The 22202-nt window shown below is 40.1% G+C and overlaps 1 protein-coding gene across 1 annotated transcript in view; it reads left to right on the top strand.

Moving 5' to 3' along the window:
- LOC144658389 (nephrocystin-4-like) overlaps positions 1–21824 on the top strand; it is a 49219-nt gene extending 27395 nt beyond the window's left edge. The window contains exons 14-38 of the mRNA XM_078518809.1: positions 2722–2770; positions 3445–3563; positions 3776–3967; positions 6049–6114; positions 6308–6410; positions 6582–6725; positions 8243–8344; positions 8725–8836; positions 9101–9178; positions 10570–10705; positions 11326–11392; positions 11527–11585; positions 12230–12397; positions 12868–12926; positions 13217–13347; positions 13442–13531; positions 14249–14405; positions 15466–15551; positions 15935–16020; positions 16125–16184; positions 17059–17170; positions 18036–18147; positions 20046–20164; positions 20948–21043; positions 21430–21824. Coding sequence (XP_078374935.1) covers positions 2722–2770; positions 3445–3563; positions 3776–3967; positions 6049–6114; positions 6308–6410; positions 6582–6725; positions 8243–8344; positions 8725–8836; positions 9101–9178; positions 10570–10705; positions 11326–11392; positions 11527–11585; positions 12230–12397; positions 12868–12926; positions 13217–13347; positions 13442–13531; positions 14249–14405; positions 15466–15551; positions 15935–16020; positions 16125–16184; positions 17059–17170; positions 18036–18147; positions 20046–20164; positions 20948–21043; positions 21430–21570 — 2644 coding nt within the window. The 3' untranslated portion in view covers positions 21571–21824. The remainder of the gene's footprint in view (positions 1–2721; positions 2771–3444; positions 3564–3775; positions 3968–6048; positions 6115–6307; positions 6411–6581; positions 6726–8242; positions 8345–8724; positions 8837–9100; positions 9179–10569; positions 10706–11325; positions 11393–11526; positions 11586–12229; positions 12398–12867; positions 12927–13216; positions 13348–13441; positions 13532–14248; positions 14406–15465; positions 15552–15934; positions 16021–16124; positions 16185–17058; positions 17171–18035; positions 18148–20045; positions 20165–20947; positions 21044–21429) is intronic.
- Positions 21825–22202: the final 378 nt, after the last annotated feature.

Raw genomic sequence — 22202 nt, 5'->3', positions numbered from 1 at the left:
TTATTTTCAGAATTCGAAGTTTGTGGAAGTTTAAATCTCGTTAGTGCCAAACGATAACAGGTCAAGTGAAATAAATAATTATTTTTGTGTAATATTTCATTCATTTTGGCTCGTCGCACAATCTTTCTCACCCTTATCCTCCTCGCGTTTAGTGAGGTATCAGTAAGCATGGAAACTAACTTTGACATAAGGCATACTACTAGTAGGCCGACCATGTCGGTTTTTTGCCACTGCCTGCTTACCTTACCTTACAGATACGTCGAACGCACTCCCCTAATCTCTGATTACTACTAGTTTTTAATATAAACTTGTTCCTGTTGTGTACGTCGTGTTAATTTCATTCATTTTAAAATGTTACCCGTCTCGGACGGCCTAAGTTTCCTGCCCTAGTCTCACTCTAGCAGCTCTCGTATTGCTTATTGCAAATTTACTGTTGCTATTTTTGTGGGCTAGGCGCATTGTTCCCGTTGTTTGTTTCATTGTTCTGTAGAAGTGTAGTTTGTAAGGTCTCTATGTGCGACCTTGCGAGGGCGGCTACCCAACTCTTCTACCCAAAATCGAACTGTCCGACGCAGGGGTCCTGCGTTTTTTACTGGTATATTTTAAGTAATAATCTGGATGCAATATGAACAGTGTTCACAGATTAATTATGAAAGTGTGTCCGTATTCAGACGTATAAACTGGAATATTAATTTTTGAACGTAATCTTTTCATCATATGGATATGTCCTTAGTTGATTTCCTAAAAAAAAAATTTAAGGACCTTAGAGCAGCTCCTAGCTAAATATTTGTCTTATTTGTGCATTCTCTCCCTCTCCCCTTGAAACCTGCTTCTTGATACTTCAAGCAATGCATTCGAGGGTTACAATATTACAATATCAACAGACGTCTATATTTTTGCTACATTTCAAAAGGTAATTATCCTGTTCAATAATCCTCTCAACTTTGCCAGACTAAATTTATTTTCGGGTCAATATATCCCAATTAAGATGCTAGAGATATCAGTTTACTGTGCAAAGATTGTATAGAAAACTTAAAAAATCGACAGCAGGCTTCCTGCCACAGCTCCTGTCCTGAAATTTAATTTTAAAAAATAATTTTAAATTTTGTTATCTCGTAGCTTAGATGGCTTGTGTTCATATCTCAATGTAAGAAGATGGGGCAGTTCATAATGCCAAACTGAGGTTGAAGAGAAGAGGTTTTTAAACCTCTTCTACCTTAAAAGTAGATAAAATTTCCCACGAAAATCGAGAAAAATTGGTTTTTAAAAAAGATTAGCCTGATCAGGAATGAAACATGTTCCGTCATGAAAAGTGTTCACATCAGACGGTGCATTGTGCGAATCATGATCAAAACGTTTATTCTGAGCGTGACTGAAACTACCTCACGAGGTAGTTTCGGTCTTGATCAGACGAAACGGTTTTTTAAAACCCGTTAAAAATGGCGGACATGCGAAGAGGAAGGGGTATAGAATGGTCCTTGAAATATAATGAGTCTCGGCAAATCCCGGAATCTTGTCCTCGCTGGTCTCGGAATCTCGAAATTTGCAATTTGAGTTTCGCGAAAGCAAAAGTTTAATCTGAATGATCTGTAATATAACAACCTCAGCAACAACAACAAAACGAAGAAAAATCATGATAAACTGCTCAACATTGCAATCGCTAATGTAGGCTTGGATAACGGTATTTATACTTTTGCAAATTTCGTAGAAATCTAAGATAGTACTTATTAATATTCTCCTTGGATAAATAATGCTCGTGAATTACCGTTTCGATTTATCTAGCATGAGGCATAGAGCAGACAGAGAGCTACAGAGCGCTGTAAAAGTCTCGCGCTCGGATTTTTGAATCGCAGCTTCTCGGGCTTGAATTTGAAAAAAAAAAGAATGCTATATAAAGTCGAAAGGGTCTCGGTATCTCGGCGAGTATCAGATTGCGAGTGCCCAAAAGAACCAGAATGTTTAGTTGAAATATGAGCTGATGGAGCGATTCAACGGCAATTATCGGCGATGGGTAGAAAGAATATTTCGGAGAACATCGCCACGAAACTTAACAAAAAACGGATACAAGTGCACAGCTTTGCAATGCAAAGCCAAAATTCACAAACAATTCTTCTTGTACCGAAGATAGCGCAATGCTGTCTCCTTGCTAACACTGGAAAGTCCTTCTCCTGCGAAGGGCTTGAAAATTGACACTATTAAACCAAAGAATGAACGGAAATGTTAGTGTTATTTCGAGCTCCATTTTTCGGTTAAAGTGAACAAGATTTATTGCAAGTACCGAAAAGCCGCACAAAGTACACAACCAAGCATAAAACGTGTTTGAAACTGACACCTGATGCGAACAATGCATTTAGAAACATGTTTAGGTGAAACATGTTGCATGTCTCGGGTTTAATGTGAACACAGCTTGAATTTATTTGGCGAGCGAAAACTGGGACAGACTTTACTACGGGGGCGTAGTAAAGAGGTTGAAGACAGGCTAAAAGAAGATAGACCTCTAATAAGTGATTATAAGGTTTTTTTGGATCCAGAATGTCAGACAAAGATTTAAAACAGAAAGAATGGTATACTTCAGAATTCCAAAGATTTTGGATCCTTTCTAGATAATTTGGAAAAATAGTTTGAAAGAAATTATTGATTAGTAAAAAAAACATTAAAAATGTTCACAACAGTCTCTTTTCTGTCCCGAGAAGAATAAAATGTTATGTCTTTTTGTTGTAGGATGTCAGAGGAATACCCAGTGGTACCCCCTCGAGATCCACTCTTTCAGGTAAATTTTGGCAAGTGATAGTTTCCTGTGAGCAAATATCCAGGTAACACAAAGAAAAGAAGACAATTTACTGTAAAAAGATTTAATTAGGACGTGGAGTCATTATCAAATTTTTGTGGATTAAGGGAGGGCCCTTATTCAGGATGGGGTACTTATTTTTAATACTTTTTGTTTTGTTTTGAAATTTTTGAAGCTCACAAACTAGGCGAATGGCAAACTGGAATTTGGTTTTTATAGGCCGTTTTGGATTAAATTAACTCTAAAGTAGCAAAACAAATCATTACCAACTCACAACCTAACTAAACTCGGTTCACTGTTAGTTATATCATAAGATGGGAGCATATAGTTAAGTGGATGCATCGGAGTAAGCAGCACTTATTAGAGTAGGGGAGGGGGGGGGGGGGCTTATTACAAAGACCCTTTTAAATGGCGATGTTCAATGAAGGGGTTTTGGCATTTATTAATGGGAGAGTACTAGATAAAATTATTACGGTTGTTCGATTTTTTTAATAAGTAGAAATCTTAAAGCGATTCTTCAATGGCAGATCCGGAGGTGCTTATGTGTGTATGTGTGTGTGTGCATCGTATATACTGTGTGCAAGAATATGTTATTTTTTAATTGGTGATTGCTTGGTTTGTAATGCCCTTACATTCTTGTCTTTTGTCTTTAGCAGTACACCTCTTCTAGCATGCGTCCCAGTGCTCCCACTCCAGTGACCCATCTTTCTGAAGTGCCGCACAGTACAGTACACTCCCCTCTCATTCTTACTGGAACAGGCACAATCCCTTCAAGGTAAGTGATGGGAAATTTTATTTGTGGATAGATTTTGAGTCTTCAAATTCTAAACATTAAATAAATACCTTCCACTACAAAAAGGTGCCTGACCCAATTTACAAGAATTGTCTGCATGACAGAGGTTTCCTGCAGAGTTTTCTTAAAAAAAATTGTTAGGATCACAAGCTTTGGAGTACAGTATTCTAAGGTATTCTTATGTTTTATTTTAGTGGACCAACAACAATGACTCGTGCTGCCTATGCGAGACTTTCTAGTGCTGGATTTCCATCAATTGTTGATCGTCGTGGCAGCCCTCCTCAAGTAATTGATCCCAAAGAGGAATTGCCGTTACACTTAGACACTGAAGGAATGGATCAACTTCTTGGCAATGAAATTATCATCCAGTTTCTTGCACTGTCGAGGTATGGCAAGTTTTAAAGGGCTGTTGATTAACTTGTGCACTGATTTGTGTTGTTTTCTTCTTTGTTTGTGTTCTTTCTTCCTCACTCCCTACCTCCCTGCTTCTTTCCCTTTCCTCCTCTGACCCTCCATTTCTTCCTTGCTTTCCTCCTTGCCCGCTTGCTTTTTTGCTTCTTTACTAACGTCTGTCTGCCCATCCTTCCGTCCTTACGTGCTTGTTTTTCCCCTCCCTCCCTGCCTTCCTTCCTTCGCTTACCCCCTCCCTCCCTTCTTTTTTCCCTTGCTTTCCTCCTTACCCGCTTAATTCTATGCTTGCTTGCGTGCTTCCTTCCTTCCTTCTACCTCCTTCCCTCCTTTCTCCCTCCCACCCACCCTCCCTCCCTCCTTCCCTTCCTTCCTTCCTTCCTTCCTTCCTTCCTTCCTTCCTTCCTTCCTTCCTTCCTCCCCCTCCATCCCTTTCTTCCTGCCTTCTTCCCTCCCTCCCCCCTCCCTCCCTCCCTCCCTTCCTTCCTTCCTTCCTTCCTTCCTTCCTTCCTTCCTTCCTTCCACCCTCCCTCCCTTCCATCCTTTCTTCCTTCCTTCCACCCTCCCTTCCATCCATCTTTCCTTCCACCCTCCCTCCCTTACATCCATCCTTTCCTTCATCCTTCCTTCCTTCCACCCTCCCTCCCTTCCATCCTTCCTCCCTCCCTTCCATTCATCCTTCCTCCCTCCCTTCCATCCATCCTTCCTTCTTCCACCCTCCCTTCCATCCATCCATCCTTCCACCCTCCCTGCTACCTCTCTCCCATCCATCCACCCATTCTTCCACCCTCCCTCCTTCCTCCCTCCCTTCCGTCCATCCTTCCACCCTCCCTCTCTTCCATCCTTCCTCCCATCCATCCCTCCCTCCCTTCCCTCCATCCATCCTTCCACCCTCGCTCCCTTCCACCCTCCCTTCCTCCCTCCCTTTCCATCTGTCCGTCCTTCCTTTCTTCCACCCTCCTTCCCTCCCTTCCATCCATCCTTCCTTCCACCTTCCCTCCCATCCATCCATCCTTCCACCCTCCCTCTCTTCCATCCTTCCTTCCATCCATCCTTCCTTCCATCCTTCCATCCATCCTTCCTCCCTCCCTTCCATCCTTCCAAATCTTTCCTTTCTTCCACCCTCCTTCCCTCCCATCCATCCATCCTTCCTTCCTTCCACCCTCCCTCTCTTCCATCCTTCCTCCCTCCCTTCCACCCTTCCACATCTTTCCTTCCTTCCACCCTCCTTCCCTCCCATCCATCCATCCTTCCTTCCTTCCACCCTCCCTCTCTTCCATCCTTCCTCCCTCCCTTCCACCCTTCCACATCTTTCCTTCCTTCCTTCCACCCTCCTTTCCTCCCATCCATCCATTCTTCCTTTCATCCATCCCTCCACCCTTCCATTCTTCCTTTCACCCTTCCATCCTTCCACCCTTCCACCCTTCCACCCATCCTTCCACCCTTCCATCCTTCCTTCCATCCTTCCTCCCTCCCTTCCACCCTTCCACATCTTTCCTTCCTTCCTTCCACCCTCCTTTCCTCCCATCCATCCATTCTTCCTTTCATCCATCCTTCCACCCTTCCATTCTTCCTTCCACCCTTCCATCCTTCCACCCTTCGATCCATCCTTCCACCCTTCCATCCTTCCTTCCATCCTTCCTCCCTCCCTTCCATCCTTCCAAATCTTTCCTTCCTTCCACCCTCCTTCCCTCCCATCCATCCTTCCTTCCTTCCACCCTCCCTCTCTTCCATCCTTCCTCCCTCCCTTCCACCCTTCCACATCTTTCCTTCCTTCCACCCTCCTTCCCTCCCATCCATCCATTCTTCCTTTCATCCATCCTTCCACCCTTCCATCCTTCCTTCCACCCTTCCATTCTTCCTTCCTCTCTCCCTTCCATCCTTCCACATCTTTCCTTCCTTCCACCCTCCTTCCCTCCCATCCATCCTTCCTTCCTTCCACCCTCCCTCACTTCCATCCTTCCTCCCACCCTTCCTCCCTTGCTTTCTCCTTCCCTCTCAATTACAAGTGCATGTTCTTCTACTTTAATTTCAAATATTACTTTTTTATTCTTTTAAGGTGCTACAACAGGACTACCTTTTTCTCATTCCAATTTTATCGTTTTCCTCAAGTCACCACTGAAAGGTTTGTATAAATTTATAAATACAAATTAATGTTACTGCTCTTTATTTTGACTTGCTGCACAGTAGGGCTTCGACATGGCATGTTAGGTTTTTAGCAAATACATTTGATAACAGTGTTATATGCAGCAATAGCAGGTTATGGAAAAATTTAATGATTAGTGCTGATATGTTACTATTACAATTGAATTTCCTAGGGTGTACCTCAAGGACACTGACAGTCAATCCCAAGGCATTCCTTGTGTGTTACAAAAGTTCAACAAAGATGGATCACTTTCAGATGAATCTCCAGGACTGATGGTAAGATGCGCATCAGTGTGTTAAACACCTTAAAATTCCAATAACAAACTTCCCCACCCCCTTGGTATTTGCAACGACTTGCCAAGGGTTGGGTATGGCTGTTTCTAGAACCATAAATTCTGCAAATATTTCCCTAGTTCATGAAGTATTGGTTATTTTTTTGTCTTTCAGTTGCGTTATATGGTGGACCCTTCATATATGCAACCTGGAGAGGGCCGTGTGTTCAGTCAATATCTTCTAGGGCAGGCATTACACATTGATGTCTGGGATGGCGACTCACTCCTCCTTATTGGCTCTACCACACTGCCGCTAAAGGTAATAAATTTATACTGCTAATGAAGCCTGTAAGAGGGATCAGTGAGAGGTGTGGTGGCGTAATGATTAGCATAGTGGACTCTGGATCAACAGGTGTGGGTCATTGTGTTGTGTTCTTGGGCTGGAGGACACTCTATCACAGTGCCTCTCTCCACCCAGATGAATTTTTTTATTTTTTTTATTTATTTATTTATTTTGCCACACAAACAAAAAATATAATTATGAAAAAATAGATAATACAAAATCAATATACAAGATAATAATTAATATACAACACTACAATATAATATAAGATTAGAAACAAAATGGTGAGGGAACCTAATAAAAAACCATGGGGCTTGTAAGCTTAGGTTCCCTCACAAGCAAAACAGATGACTGGTTCAGGTACTGAAGTAATGACAAGACTTAATAGAAGACGGAGTTAATAGTTATCAATAATATATGCTTTAAGTTTTCTTTTAAAAGATGCCAGTGATGAAGAGCCCGAAATTTCAGGTGGAAGTGAATTAAAAAATTTAGGACCTAAATGAATAAATGGGAACTGGCAAATTTAATGCTGAGGGTAACCCTGCAATGGACTAGCATTCCATCCAGGGAATGGAGTGGAAATACTCTTAGTCACTTTCTGGTACTGAAACCGGAATTAGTTGTGGTGTGATGGGAATTAACTGCGGCATGATGGGCCACTAGGTTCTAACAAAGACTTAACTTTTTTCTTGACCATATCAACGCAATGTCAAGCAGACATGAGATCAGAATAAAGAAAAGTATCAACTAGGGGGCATTTTCTTAATGTTACACCATGTTCTCAGAACTAACATTTAAAGAAATGTATGGCATTCAGTATAGAGAATTCAGATTTTGAGCACATAGCAGGCTTTGACTGGTTATCCATGCCTCTGTTTTGTAAGACAGTCTCAAAATGGGCTTTTGTTTGCAAATGAGAACAAATGAGTACTAATAACAGTGCTGGAAATAATTTTTCTTACTTAACAGGACATGTGTTCTTCCAAACTTTTATTTTGAACGGACATATTAGAAAATTGGTCGGACATTACTTCACATTTTAAATCAAACATGTTAAAAATTTTCCAAGACGTAGTCACATACTGTAAGTTCTCGGACATCATGTCCGAACATATTGCAAAATTGGCCGGATATTTTAGCATATTTGATCGGACAATGTCCGATGACCGACAGTAATTTCCAGCACTGCAATAATCATCATCAAATTTCCTGGCAATTTTTACATCAAAGTTGGCACATATTTGATCCCTTTTATTATCAGTATTTTTGCCTCTTGTAATCCTTGTTTCACAAAAGTCCCATGCTCAACTCCTTCAATCACACTTTGTTAATAGCCATCTAATCTGCCTCCTGCCAGTTAGGATTTTTAACCATGTTATGATTATTTTTAATTTGTAATCATTTATTTGTTGTGTCTGTTTGAGTGGCATGGAGTTTAGTTAGCTCAATGCTAAGTGCATTGCCGCTATAATCCATTAATTTCTTTCCAGCGCTTGTTGCGTCAAGGTCGTGAAGCTGTGATTGTGGCGCATGAATTGGACGTTGTTTCCAGTGAGATTTCAGAAGAGTCACCAACACAAGCTGGAGACATGGTAAGGGGAACTCTTTATGAAATGATTATTGGTTTTTCATAATATTTTCATAGTATTATCAATACATTCAAATTTTAAGTAACAACACCTTTTATAACAAGTGAAGTTGAAGAGAAATGCTGTACACAGGGCTATAAGTTATACACTTGTATGGAAAACATTGAGCAGATACTCCAATATTTTTTTCATAATTTTTTATCTTTTTTTATTAAACATTTTGTTCTGCACTCTGCTTGTATTATTGAATCCTTATTTTCTATTTGAAGTTGACCATGTTCTGAGAATATAAGTTAGTAAGAGTGGGGGGCTTTTATCTGGGAGGGGAATTCACAACTTTAATATGGCATTTGTTTTCTACAAATTCCCTTCATCATCTTTAGACTCGCACTGGGACCATTCGGCCATTTGGTATCAAGTCTGCAGTGGAAGCCAAGCTTCATCTTCGCATAGCAAACATTGGGCACCCCAGTGAAGGACCAAAAGGCAAGCTAGGTAAGTTGGTTTCCTTTTGTGTCCAGTTCTCTGTTTATCACAAATAATGACGATGATGATGATGATGATGAAGTGATGATGATAGTGATGACAATAGCGATGACAACAAAATGAGGGAGGGGGATGGGATAAAGAGAATATTTCTTTAGTTTCACTTTAACTCGGTTTTGTAACATGACATATACCCTGACAAAAGTTTACAATGCCACACATTGTAATACAATCATTGTGATTTCTGTATCACTGGTATATATTTCACTTCAGGTACAGTTCCCAAGAAGCATTCTACTGTTGTGATATCAGAAACTGTGAGAGAATCAGGAACAGCCAATGGACTGACAGGTTAGTGGCGGTTAAGACCTGTCTATTTGTTTTTTTATGTCTTATGCAGTGTGTGACACATATGGGAATGCTTTGGTGAAATATAGTTTTGTCACTTCATGTACTGAATTAAGAAAAAAAATCACATGTAAAAGGCACAAGAAAGCACAGAAGGCTTAAAAGAAAACTTCTTTGGACATTCAACAGGATGTATACCCTCTAGAGTAACATTTCAAACACGAGAAAAGTTATTCATTGTATAACCAAACCGTAAAAGAGAGCTAAAATTATGACACGTAGCAGAGTATTAGTGACAAAATAAAAGTTGTTTGGAAATGTGGTGAAGCACTTTCTCTTGTGTTTGATATATCTTCTCAATCGAAATGAAAATAACCAGTAAATGGTGAAGTAACATATCTATTCTCATTAAATTGGATCTAATTCAAAACCATTGTCTCTATTTAAGGTGATTCCACTGAAATAGAAGGAGTATTAAAAATTTTCTGAAACTTGGTCCAGGTTACAATTATGTTATGAGCATTAAAAAAATGAAATAAAAAATGGGGGTCACCGCGCTAGTTTTTGTGTGAAATGGATGGGCATTATAGTAAATATACGACCCGCGAGGTACATATTAGGAACCCTAGAAATCCGAATTGGGAACTTTTGTTTCTAGAAAAAAATCATTTTTGCATTAAAGTATTAGTCTAGTTCAACAAAATAGACTTTGATCTTATATTAAAAACTATTCTTATTGTACAGGAATTAAGATAATGAAAGAAATTAAAGATTTTGGTTTGTGCGCACGTTAACGGCACTACCTTAAAACCTGTTTTTTACGGCATTAAAATTAAAATATCTCAATGTAGAATTTTTAACTTTTCTTTAAATCGCGATATATTGTAGACAACCGTATGACATTTAAATAAATGCATTAAAAATGGGGGTCACCGTGCTCGTTTAAGAGAAAACGACCATTTATTTCCCTAATGAGCTTAGCCTGAAGGGAATCTCGTAGTGTTCTGTGTGCGCGCGCTAAATGACGCGAAAACTTATGCGCAGCAAGGATGCGCAATGCAATTCCGTGGAATCACCTTAACAAAGGTTTTCTTTTTTATCTCAATGGCCTCTTTCACCCGGCGTTTAAAGGTGTTGATTTCGGTGGCTAACACTTTTGTCTTGCTTGTGTCTACCGAGTGGCCCTCCAGTCGGCAATTCTTCGTGAATGGCTGACGAATTCCTCGATTGATGTTCTTTCATTCTGGTTTCCAGTAAACGGAAACCAGGTTAAGATTACAAAAGATTGAGGCAGAATCCTAACCACGACCTTAAAATTTAGGCTCAATATTTTAAGAGGCGCCAACTATGATGTAGGCCTTATAACATTTAGTTCGTTTAAATTTTCTTCAAAGGAAACAAGATGACTAAACTCAAAGCCAAGCAAATGGCTGAATGTGATGCAGAACTTGCGGCAGTTCTGTTTAGTAGACAGGAAAAAATAGCTAAAGATGATCAACCAGTGAGAGAAGCTGATGCCATCAGGAAAAGGTCTGTATGTCTAATTAGTTGCTTGTTTAAGTTTTTGTCTGAGTCACTTTCCATTAACTTAAAGTGGTTGAAGCGGACAAGGGAATTTTACAATGTATGTTGTGGTTCAATTTTATCCTTGGTTCAAATTTAATTTTCCTTTGTTTTAAACAAAGGAAAATAAAATTTAAACCAATGATAAAATTGAACCACTACATATATACATTTAGACAATGATGTGATATCCTTTTTTTGTTACATGTACTTTGTTTGAGAACAGAGCAGAACTTTGTTACGGTTTTTAGGCCGTCTTATTTTAGAAACTAAAGACTGTGTGAACGAGTCTACTGCCAAATAATTAAATTCTATGGGAAACAAATTCTTGAAAGATGTACGCTTAAAAACCTCATGCGAGGTTGCTGAAGTCAACCGTCAAATCCTACGTGTCGATGATCTACATGTCCACGGTGAATTTTGGGTGAACTTGGGAAACTTGAGCGAATGAATTTATGAAAATGTGTAGTATGTTTTTCTTTGCCAAAAATCTCTTTTACTGATTAAAAAAAGTCATTTGTTAAAGTATTTCTGCTGAAAAAAAATTGAGACACTTTTTCATCATGTTGTACACATTTGTCTCCTAGAAAACTTGAAAGAATGCAGGCAGTTCGGCAAATTCAAGGAGCTGATAATTCGACAGGAAATTTAATAGTAAGTTGACTGTGTTTTCGTTTAGTAAGTTAGTTGACTGTTTCCCGGAAATACATATTTGCTTCATTTATTGTTAGGCACTCTACATCAAGTTTCAGTACAGTGTAACAAAAACATTAAACTCTTCTTGTTAGATTCAAAAGGAGGAAAAGCTACAAAGAGCAAGAGACCTCAAAACTATTCAGCTTTACAGGTTGGTAAAATCATCTTGAAATCTTCTTCACTTCAAAGTATTTCTATACACATTACATTTGCAAAGGATGTTTAGTTAATTTCTGACCCTGTCTCTCTATCACGAAGTGCTACGTTCATGAAAAAGAACGTTACGTAGCGAGGCGAGGGCTAGAACTGGTCTCATAATTAGCTATGAAACAAAGTGACTTATTGGTTAGTTCTTTAGTACAAGCCTGGTAAGTGTTCTTTTTAAAAGACAGCTCTCTAAGTGACAAAAAATGCGGCTTTTTTGGCAAGCTGAGCTGGGAGCATTTGTTTCGCAGTGCCTCTTTTCGCCCAGACCAGGTCGACCAGAAAATAAATAGCTCCTGTCATTTAAAGAAGCTACTTCTTCACCCATGGTGGCCGATCTCGGAAAATTTAGATTATTTTGAATTGAATTCAGCCTTTGTTGTTTAGTTTGTCTTAGGAATTTTTTTCTTGTAGTCTTTCGTAATGAGGTTTTCTTTATTCGAAGGTTACTTCGCATAACGCAATAGTGGCTCAAAATCGGGACTTAACTCCCTGAATTAGTGCAAAGGAAATTTCTCTTCTCTCAAAAATCTTTTTTTGCTTGGCTTTTACCAGTATGTTGTATTAATTTTCATTCGTTCCCGTTTACAGAGAGAAGCTTAGACATGAAAAGATCATCTCTTCATTGGCGGGTAATATCACGACTAGTCACACAATCTATCCGTCATTCGGCACAGCAGAGTTTTTTGAGTTTGTGTTGAGAAATCCTTACTCCACAGAACAAACTATTACCATTCACTGCGATGACAACGAACTCAGGTATGTAAACTTAGTGTCTTGTCTTTATAAACCAGTCCTTTTATCCAGTAGTTTTGTAAGGTAAAGTCTTCAAGCCTAGAAAATCAGTCTATCATTTTAATCTTGGCTTTCTCTCAGCCATGAACAAGTCATAAACTTCTACCAGTAATTTTATTGACTTTTTGACTACCCTTTTCACTACAATAAAGATATCTGTAGCGAATAAATGAAAATGGTTCAATCTTTATTTGTATTGCATTGTCTAGCATTAACTTACTTAAAGATTAATAAACTACTGTTCCATTTCCAATCTCTGTACTGTAGTCTGTAGGGAACATACCATTTTGTAGTTGATAAAATCTGGCAGCTAAGCACTCAAGTTTGATATGCCGTTGAATTGCCGTACCAGTTTACTTCGCCAAAGGAACATTGCAGTCATTTATTACAAGTTGAAAATGCTTAAAAGGAGAACGTTTCGTTGTTTTTCACAGAGTAGTAACAGACACCAGAGAGTGGCGACATTTTAAGAGGAAAACAGAGACTCGTTCAGGTAACATCGGCTTGCTTAGTTCTGGTTTAACCTTTCTCGGTTGCTTTCAACTAATTAAGATACATGAAAAAGACATGTCACTGCAAATATAGAAATAAATTCCCTATGTCATCAAGCTATCTTCTTCACAAGAGACTTACGATCTGTTTTGGAGTAAAAACGAAATGGTTTGCCCTGATTTGGGCATTTGACAACTCGAGTTGCGTTGTTATACACATTAGTCCGCATGTTATCCGTTGTGCCCTTTGTTTTGTGTCAGAAGGATAAAAAAATGAAATGTTCCTTTTCAGCTCTAGAAGAGAACATGTTTGACACTGCCTCTACCAGCCCCTACCCACAAGTGTTCCTAAGACCCAGGGAGACCGTGCACATTCCGTTTAAGTTCCAGACCTTCAGAGCGGATCAAAGCGTCCCTGAACAGGTAAAGACAGTCCTATGGTTGATGATTTTCTTTTTTTCTCATTGACATTGTGAGGAGAAATTCTTTTTAATCAATTCCCCTTTCACCTCCACAGGGTCCTTCTCACCCGCTCAAACAGCAGACACAGACTTATCTAAAGACAAGCACTTCAGAGGAAAACAATCTGAAACCACGTCAAATTAAGGTGAAAAAACTGTGCCTGTCTTTAAGATCAAAACAGTAGGTACTGGCAGTTAAGGCAGTGTTTGAACGGTTGTCGGAAAATTCAATCACATCTAACCAATCACAGTGAATGCAAAGAACGCAATGAACCAATCACAACTCGAAGCGTGCCAAGCGCGGGAAACCACGCAACCGGCGCCGATCGCGGGAAAACGTGCCTGTACTAAGTCGTCACGATTGGCTAAGCTTGTGCGACGTGCTTGCTCTGATTGGTTAAGGTCGTGGCATGAAGTTTTTGAAGCAATTATAGAGCGAAACAAGCGGAAGCGCAAACGAAATGCATACGAAGTTTCTTTACTGGTAAAAACGGCTTTGATGGTGCCGTTAAGTGCACATGAACGGTAAAAGATTTAGGTTCTTGTCGCACCATCGGTGGCCTTTGTTTTTGCCTTTGTATAAAAGATTACAAGGGAAAGTTAAAGCTTAGGTTGTAAAGAAGTTACACTGATGTTTAAGCTCCATGTACCAGTTTAGACAATTAAGCTCCTGAGAGAAACATTTTAAAATGGTAGAATGCTAGATTTCACTACTCCCCGTATACGGCCTTACAGAATTTTTTTCTTCCTCTCTCGTGTTGGTCGCTCCCAATTTGACGATCCATAAGTCAAAAAAGGAATGAAATATTCACAGTCAACTCTATCAGGAACTGAAATGTTATCTGCTTTACCCCTCCCCCCAGGTGTCATTCATGAACAAGGACGAGTGTCCTGTGGCCATCCTGACCGTACAAGTGGAGCCTCGACCTCATGTGATAGACAGGACATTCAGGTTCTACCACGCGGAACAGTCATTCTTAAAGAAGACCATCCGACTACCTCCCTGGCGATCCCTACCAGGTCAGTAAAAGCCTGTAATGAGCTTTCACATCTCGAAAGTAAAAAAAACACTCGCCCCTCGCAGATCGGACTCAAAAAATACCATACTGGTGACGTAGCACGGCGTATTTGTCTTTGATTGGTTTAAACTTGCTCGCGAAAATCAAAAATGAGCAACAACCAATCACAAACATTGCCTTGCCTTGAATCGAAATTGACCGCGTGAAGAGTAATCAGCTTACGTCCCGACCACAATATAAGCGACCTTCAGATTTGACTACGAGTACGAGATCGAGTACGACTTTGGAATTTCGACACACTTGTTTCCCCCGAACTATAACTCTTTCCTGTTGCTGACTAACACATAAATAAACGTTAGGGATAAGATTGGTGTGATAAGTGATTATAGGAGGCGCATGAATTTGGTTTGAAAACTCGTACTCGTACTCAATCTTGTACTCGTAGTCAAATCTGAAGGTCGCTATTGTCTGAAAACGTATACTTTTTAATCGGTTGTCTGCTATCCCTAAAACCCCAATTCTATCCATCGAAAACGTGGACGTCTGAAAGCGTTACCCGAACCCGAAGTGTAACCTCCATCACAGACGTGGTTTGGATTGTTGGGCAACTGGCAGTGGCAGTATTTTCCCAGTCATTTGAAAAGAAAGGAACACATTGTTGTTCATGATGTTTATTGGGTGAGCAAACGAGTGGGTCACAAACCAAATGTTTTGAGTCCATGCTGCGAAAACTTACTGAGAAATATTTCTTTCGGACATAATGTTTCTAAAAACTTTTGTGTCCGCAACTAATGTTGTGCGTGTAGGCAAACATGAAAACATTTGTGTCCGCAACAGTGTCTCGTTTGCAATTTTTTTTTTTCATTTTTAATCTGTTTCTTCTGTGCGTGGCCTTTCGTTCGGTTCACCACGTCATCAGGAATTCAAATGCTTCCAATCAAAAGTCGATTTTCGATGTATGGAATCCAATTTACTTAGGCTTTATACGGTTATCTCTGACTTGTTCGAAGTGTTGTAAAGTAAGTATTAAATGGCCAACTGGTGGAGTTTTCTTTATGCAGGAGCGCCGGTGATGGACGAAAATACGCAACCTCAAGTTCACGTACGATGCAGCGACGTAAATGCCGTTTGTGAAGCCAGGAAAATGGTGAGACCGTACTTCTTGCAAAACAAATAACTTGTCACTTAGAGGATGTCCCTGCACTTGTTTAATGGAAGTATCTAATGGAAGTATCTATTGCAAATCTTCGACGTCGGATTGACATTTCCGAAGATTCCCCGAAGTGTTTCCGATTCTTAGTTGTCCAATCAGGACATAGCAGGAGCATCCGAAAGTAGTCACGTCAGGTTGTCGGCACGAAGATTCTCCATGTTGCCTGAGAATGCCTCTGATTTAGATCGCGGGCTCAACTTTTTAAAATTAACACTCGTGGCCAGCGCACTTACTATTAGGCCACAGCACTTTCCGCAAATAATCTTATAATCTTACTAATTTAATAAAACTTATGTGTTCGCTTTTCAACTTTTTAGCCGACAGGTGAACCGCAGGATGTTTTTCTCAAGATCGCATGTGGACCTTCGCCCTCTGTCAAGAGGTTTTTCGTTCTCTTGTACATGTAAGTTCTCTCAGATCCTGAAAGTTTCAATCGAATCTTGTGTGAAAGAGTTAACATTAATGCTGATTTTCCTTTGATTTCTTGTTTGCTTTATTTTCCTGTAGAGATCCTTTCCTCGCCGAACCTTGTCAAACATGGCAGCTCTATGTACATTCATTACAAAGGTAGGAAAGATTCTGCACAATTTTTTTGCTTTATCCAATCTTGATTTTCAATATTACGAAACTTCGCCCTTTATACCAGCTACCAACACTCTTAAAGGACCCTAGTCAGTCACGCCCTTGTTTTTGTTAACATACGATAGTTTTGGTATTATACTTTACGCGGAGCGTGTCTAAACGAAAGAGATCACTGTGAAACTGCTAAAGATAATTAAAAAGACTTTCAGTAAAACAACTTACAGCAATGCAATAAGACTTCGCTTCACCATAACAGTTTTCATAACTTCGATGGCATCGAAAATGGCGGAGGCTGACTAGGATCCTTTAAGGAGCTACACTGGTTACCAGTAGAGCAGAGAATTATTTTTAAGATTAATTAATTTAGCTCCCAGTTGTCTGACAGAACTGTTGCGGGTTTTTGCGTTTGGCGATTGGCGATTGGCTATTGAGCCCTACAACTTAAAGACCAATGGACTCAGAGCTTTTTCAGTCATTGCCCCGCCTGTGGAACGATTTGCCGATGGCCACTTTTTATAAGCCATGATATATGTAGCAATGTATTTTTATTATTATTAATTTTTTTTAAGCATTGTAATTCGCTTAGCACTTAAATGAATGAAAGGGAAGCCTCGAGCCGAGTGGCCTATACTTGCTGGAGCTTATCCCGGATTCTGTTTGCATTAAGCGGCTAGGAATATTTCTATCCCCCCTTAATAGGGGGTAGCCCGCAGGGTACCCCCCTATAAAATCGCAACATGTACCACTCCAAAGTTGAAAGGCAAGTTGCGCTAAAAAGAAATACTGCCCAGTGTAATTAAGTCTTCATTGTACTTTATCTCAATTTATTTGGCTCATACTTTCTTGTTTGTTGTCTTAGAATTGACATGAGCGCTGTGCAAGGTCAGAGCAGTCGCCTGTCAGTGATTTTACGTGGAACGCAGTCTAGTCGCCTTGTGCAGTGCTTTTCATCGCACCCTGAGGAATTACAGGCAAGTTGAAAAACTGAAATTCGCAGTAAAACTGCTAAATTATAATCATTTAACGCCGTCAAATGATTTTAATATAGCTATTTTATTGTTTAGTTCATGGATTAATCGGATCACCACTTATTTATTTATTTTAATGTTGCTGAATGCATGTTCACAGCGGTTTAACGCAAAAACAACGTCACCTCCAAGAATTTGACTCGAAAGAGTGCAAACTTTCAGTTTGCAAAAAATTGTTATAGAAATAGCACGGTGAAAGAAAATTTCAAGCTAGGAAACTCAGTGGAGATCAATTATCAAATTTCCAATCCATAAGCGTCGTATAAACCTTAACTTTCCAGGGACGGCGTTAACTTTTGGCTTTATTAAAGCAAAAGCTTTTGAAAAATTTAAGACTGTATGAAAACTTTTGGCGGCAATTCCGCATGTAGGAAATGCGCACGCGCGCGGCGTTTGACCGCTGTGTGGACTAAGTTAAAGTTGAGTTTATGTATGTGCCTTTTGGCGCGCAGGCAATAAGTTATTTTCGAGTTACCCTTTGCCTCAATTTCAAAACGAGTCTACTGCGAAACCATTTATATGAAAATGAGTTTCACCTACGGGTACATTTTCATTGCAAATCAAACTCATTTTCATTTGAAAGTTTTCGCACGTAGACTCGTTTTGAAACAGAGGCAAAGGGTAACTCGGAAATGGCCTATTAAGAATGTGTGTGTGTAGTAAGAACTACACTATCAGCAGACCTTTAAACACTGAGAAAAAAAAATGAAAATAAAAAATTCCTGACAATTTGTAAACTAGCGCTGAAACTTCTCCACCCAGTATCCTCTGAATGAATTCTACTGTACTTATTCTTTGTTTATGGCAGATTTCGCCGACGGATCCAATCATGTTAATGGCCAATGCTGTCCATGAAGTTCATCTTACGCTTAGACCCCACACATCCGGGAGCATGCGTTATATGTACGTTAACGTAGTTGGTATCCTTTGCTGCAACAACAACAGAAAACTCTCTGGAGACTCGATTGTAATTTTTAACTCTAATTTTTTTAGCACTACTGTATTCTCTTGCAAGTTAGTCATCGTGAGTTGACATGACTGACTTTCTCTCGCTGAGGAATAGGATCACTAAACTTGACGTAATAACTTTGAATGATACAGGTCTTTCTGACCAAAATGACTACCCTTCTCTTGGAGTGGGACTTGGTTTAGTCATTTTTGCGACTTTTTTTGCTTGTTTACAAGCGAAAATAGGAGAATAGCAGTTATGTGGGGCAAAATTTGGAACATTCTTGTCTACTCTCAAGGGACTTTTTTAATTTCTCAAGGGAATATTTTAATTTCTCAAGGGATTACTTTCCGCTGTGGGTGATCACGCGATCTCGTGGAAAAAACGTGACTTGTCACATTTACAAACGTTATATAACAATGTTAAAAGTGACATGTCAGCTTTCTTATCTCAACGCACGTGTGTCTGAAAGGCGATCTATAAAAAGCGTCGCACAAACAATGGATTGCGTAACTAAAACACGAATAAATAGCCACTAGCACTTACATCGTTTAAAAATTACAAACGTCAAAAATAAACCATACCAAAAAACTTGCTCTTTTCAAAGATATTATTGAAGTTAAAACAAATGCAAGAGATGGGGGCTTCTTTTAAGGCTTCTTTTTTAGGCCAAATTTGGTCGCTACAAGCGCCCATTCTATTTCGTCATCAGCCTAGGTCGTTAGGGACGTGACCTCAAGTTGACAGCAATGTTGCATGAATCGGCTTTACAACATGCGATCGTATCTACGCAGTTGGAGTGGAATTCCAGTCAAAGACAGCAAAATTCCTTCGTATTTCATCTTCAAATATAATTCGATAGCATTCACTGTATATATGGCTTTTGTTTAATCCTTCTTAAGCCCACGAAGAAGCTGTCTTGATATCCGACCCTCGCATAGACTGTCCACAGCCCTCTATTTTTCGTGTTTTTCGATCGATGAGCGCTCGGTGAGAACGGCGAGAGACCTGGACGCCAGCACAAAACAGAAGAAGCAAGAGGGTGGGGGCGGGGAGCGAAAAAACGCCTGACTCGTCCCCAGTCGTCTTCATACAGCACGCGGCAAATATACAGCGGAGGGAGAGATTGCCGCGTGCTATATGAAGACGACTGGGGACGAGTCAGAAAAAACGCAGCTTGAGTGTATCGATTTGTTTACGCAATGTTTTCTCCGACAGTAGTCGGAAATATCCGTATTTTTTTCGTGCTCTTTCGTGGAGCAATCGTAACGATACGGCCTTGAACACATTGAACAGCGGTCTACCTATAACAATTCAAATATGGCGTCACAAAAACAAAGCGTCGAACGCATATTTTGCTGTTTCATTTGCTAATTTCGCTGCCGTAATCAACTGCCTCGAAAGGTCCTTGCAATTTTAAAGTATAGAATTGTCAGATCTCGGTGAAATTTGCACTGTTTATTTGTGTAATGTTGAGGAATATGTGTATAAATACCCGGCGCGGACGAGCCATTTTTGACAAAATTATATGGCTGCATTTCCTCCGCGAAGATAGGAAATTGTTAAACTAAACTACAAAGCAACCGTAATGATAAGTTCGAAGAACAATGCACAGGATAAACCTTCGACTCATACTTCATGCAAAAAAAGTCGGTATCTCGAAGAGACTTTGATTCTTGTTCCAGCGCGGAATCCTGAAAAGCGCGGGAAATTTAGAAATCGAAGTTCAAGTTTACTTGCATTTTGGTTTCGGCTTTGCCAAATAAATCAGTTAAACCCGGCTTGCTTTAACTTTTTCGACTTGAGGAGAGGTAAACGTCCTGTTTCTAGCCTTTTTAGTAAACGCTTTCCCTTAACCGCGCGCCTCAGATGTGGAATTTCATCAGCTTGTGCGAACTTGGCTGGTCTGTGCCTCGTGTCAATTGCCCGTCATTTCAAAATCGTTTGAACTTCAAATCCAAGTTGGCGGGGGAAAAGGTTCAAACAAGGTAAGAATTTTATGTAGTCTGCTATCTTTCTGAAAATTTTATCATTTTGAACAACGCGTTGGCTAATTCTCGACGTTCGTTTGTATCTCATAGTCGGCAAACGACTGCTATTTTCAGCAAATCTTCGCTGTGAGAAGTGAGATACCCGAAGGATTCCCGGAGGGGCCTAAATGGGCAAAATAGGAACTGGGATTTGGGCAGATTTTCACTGGGAACTGAAATAAGACTTGGGTCACAAAGAAATAAGGGAAATGGTCAAAACTATTGTACTCAGATAGGACCCGCCACTCTGCAAAAAGACAGGTGGTCTCTTCATGTCCCCCCCCCCCCCCCCCGCTTCCCCACCTTAAGATGGATTCTTGTTTGCATGGCCCCCACTCTATCAGGAGTAGGGATTAAGAAAAAGATTCAAACCTTCTTGTGCCATTTCTCCAGCAACGCAAGCTTCATGCACACCAAATATGAAAGTCTAAACTAAATTTTTGAAGCCAATAAATTTCGTCCATTTGGTTAATCAGACAGGTGGTATCTTACATAGCCCCCTTACCCCTTACAAGGTGGGTCCTCACTGAGTACACTTGTTATGACCACCTCCCTAAACAATAAAACAGGGACTGGGATTTGAAATATCTGGAAAACAATAGGCTGGAAAATGGAATTTTATACCGTTCCTTCTCGATTCCTTCTGTCCAATCAGAAAATAACATAAGCGCCTGGAGGGTTTTCATTCAGTCATTCTTCCCAGTTGTGCAAACTGACATTCTTCTTTCTTGTTCATACCAGCGTGTATCATTCGCCAATCCTTATCCAACGAAAAAGACGTTCCATTTAAAGTGTAACAGACCGGATCTACTACAGTTCAAGGAAAACATTATTGAGGTAACAACAGTTATCTATGCTTTATTTCTCGCGTGTGAAGTGAATAATGAAGTGATTTCATCGTCGTTTTAGTCCTCGGAAGCAAATCAGGCGGTTGTAGGTCGCATATTGTTTGTATAAGAGAGGGTGGGATGGATGGGGGAAATGGCGCGGACACTCAATTGAAAACCGCTCCAATGAAAACAGCATTGACATATTAGTTAAACGAGAAGCATTCGTTAACCTTTTGAGAAGCTAAAGCGCAAATTTGTGGCTCGTTTTGCGGCTTTGTGAATACGTAAGACCCAGTATTATAGTGAACGGGAAAAACCGCTTCTAGCCGGTACGATTGCCTGTAAAATGGCCGTTTCTTTTTTAATTTCCTCGCTGTTTTATTTTATTTCCAGGTTGGTCCTGGGGAATCGCACAGTATCGGACTCCGCTTCACTCCTCAACAATTCCCAGGAAAAGCTGAAGTATTCATCTTCATCAACGACTCTGAGGACAAAAATGAAGAAACGTTTAGCATCAACGCGGTCTACACATAGCGCTTTTAATGTACGTTTATTTGAGATTACTTTATTTGTTTGTTCCCTTTTATTTGTTCGCGTGGAGTTGAAGCATTCCGCCTATCTTGCGAGGGTGCTAGAGAAATCGTGCGACACTTAGTGACTCTTACACTGAAATGGAGTGTGCTCTGCGAGAACTGACCGAGCCCGCGATATTCCGCGGGATTTCTTAGCAGCGTGACATCACATGAGGACAGGCTGATGTGAATAAAAGCAGTAAAAGTATCGGTTAACTGCGGGGATTTGTGTTAAAGGGTATAAACTCCCATTAATTGAGTGGCCCAAGTACGTTTACTTCAAAAGAATCTTAATTCTTGAAGCCTACGTTTCCAGGTTTTTGAGGAATTCTTTCCCGCTCTCTTCCGAACTTGTGATAACACTGCTTTGCGTGACACGATGGTCACGCGAAACGATTCTTTAGCTTTTGCGTTTGTCAGAGACTTTAATATTAGACTGGCTTTTTATGCTATCGCAATACTTCTCCCGAGTGCAGCTTTGCTAAATTAAAGCTTTCGAAGATTTTCTTTTCGATTGTTATATTACCCAACTGTTAAAAAATGTACTCCGGAAAAACGTCACGTCAGTTCCCTCTCCCCCGTCACGTTGCCTAG

Source organism: Oculina patagonica, chromosome 6 (genome assembly GCF_052425735.1).
Source record: "Oculina patagonica isolate OP01 chromosome 6, crgOcupat, whole genome shotgun sequence".
Lineage (NCBI taxonomy): Eukaryota > Metazoa > Cnidaria > Anthozoa > Scleractinia > Oculinidae > Oculina > Oculina patagonica.
This window is presented reverse-complemented; position numbering and strand designations above follow the sequence as displayed.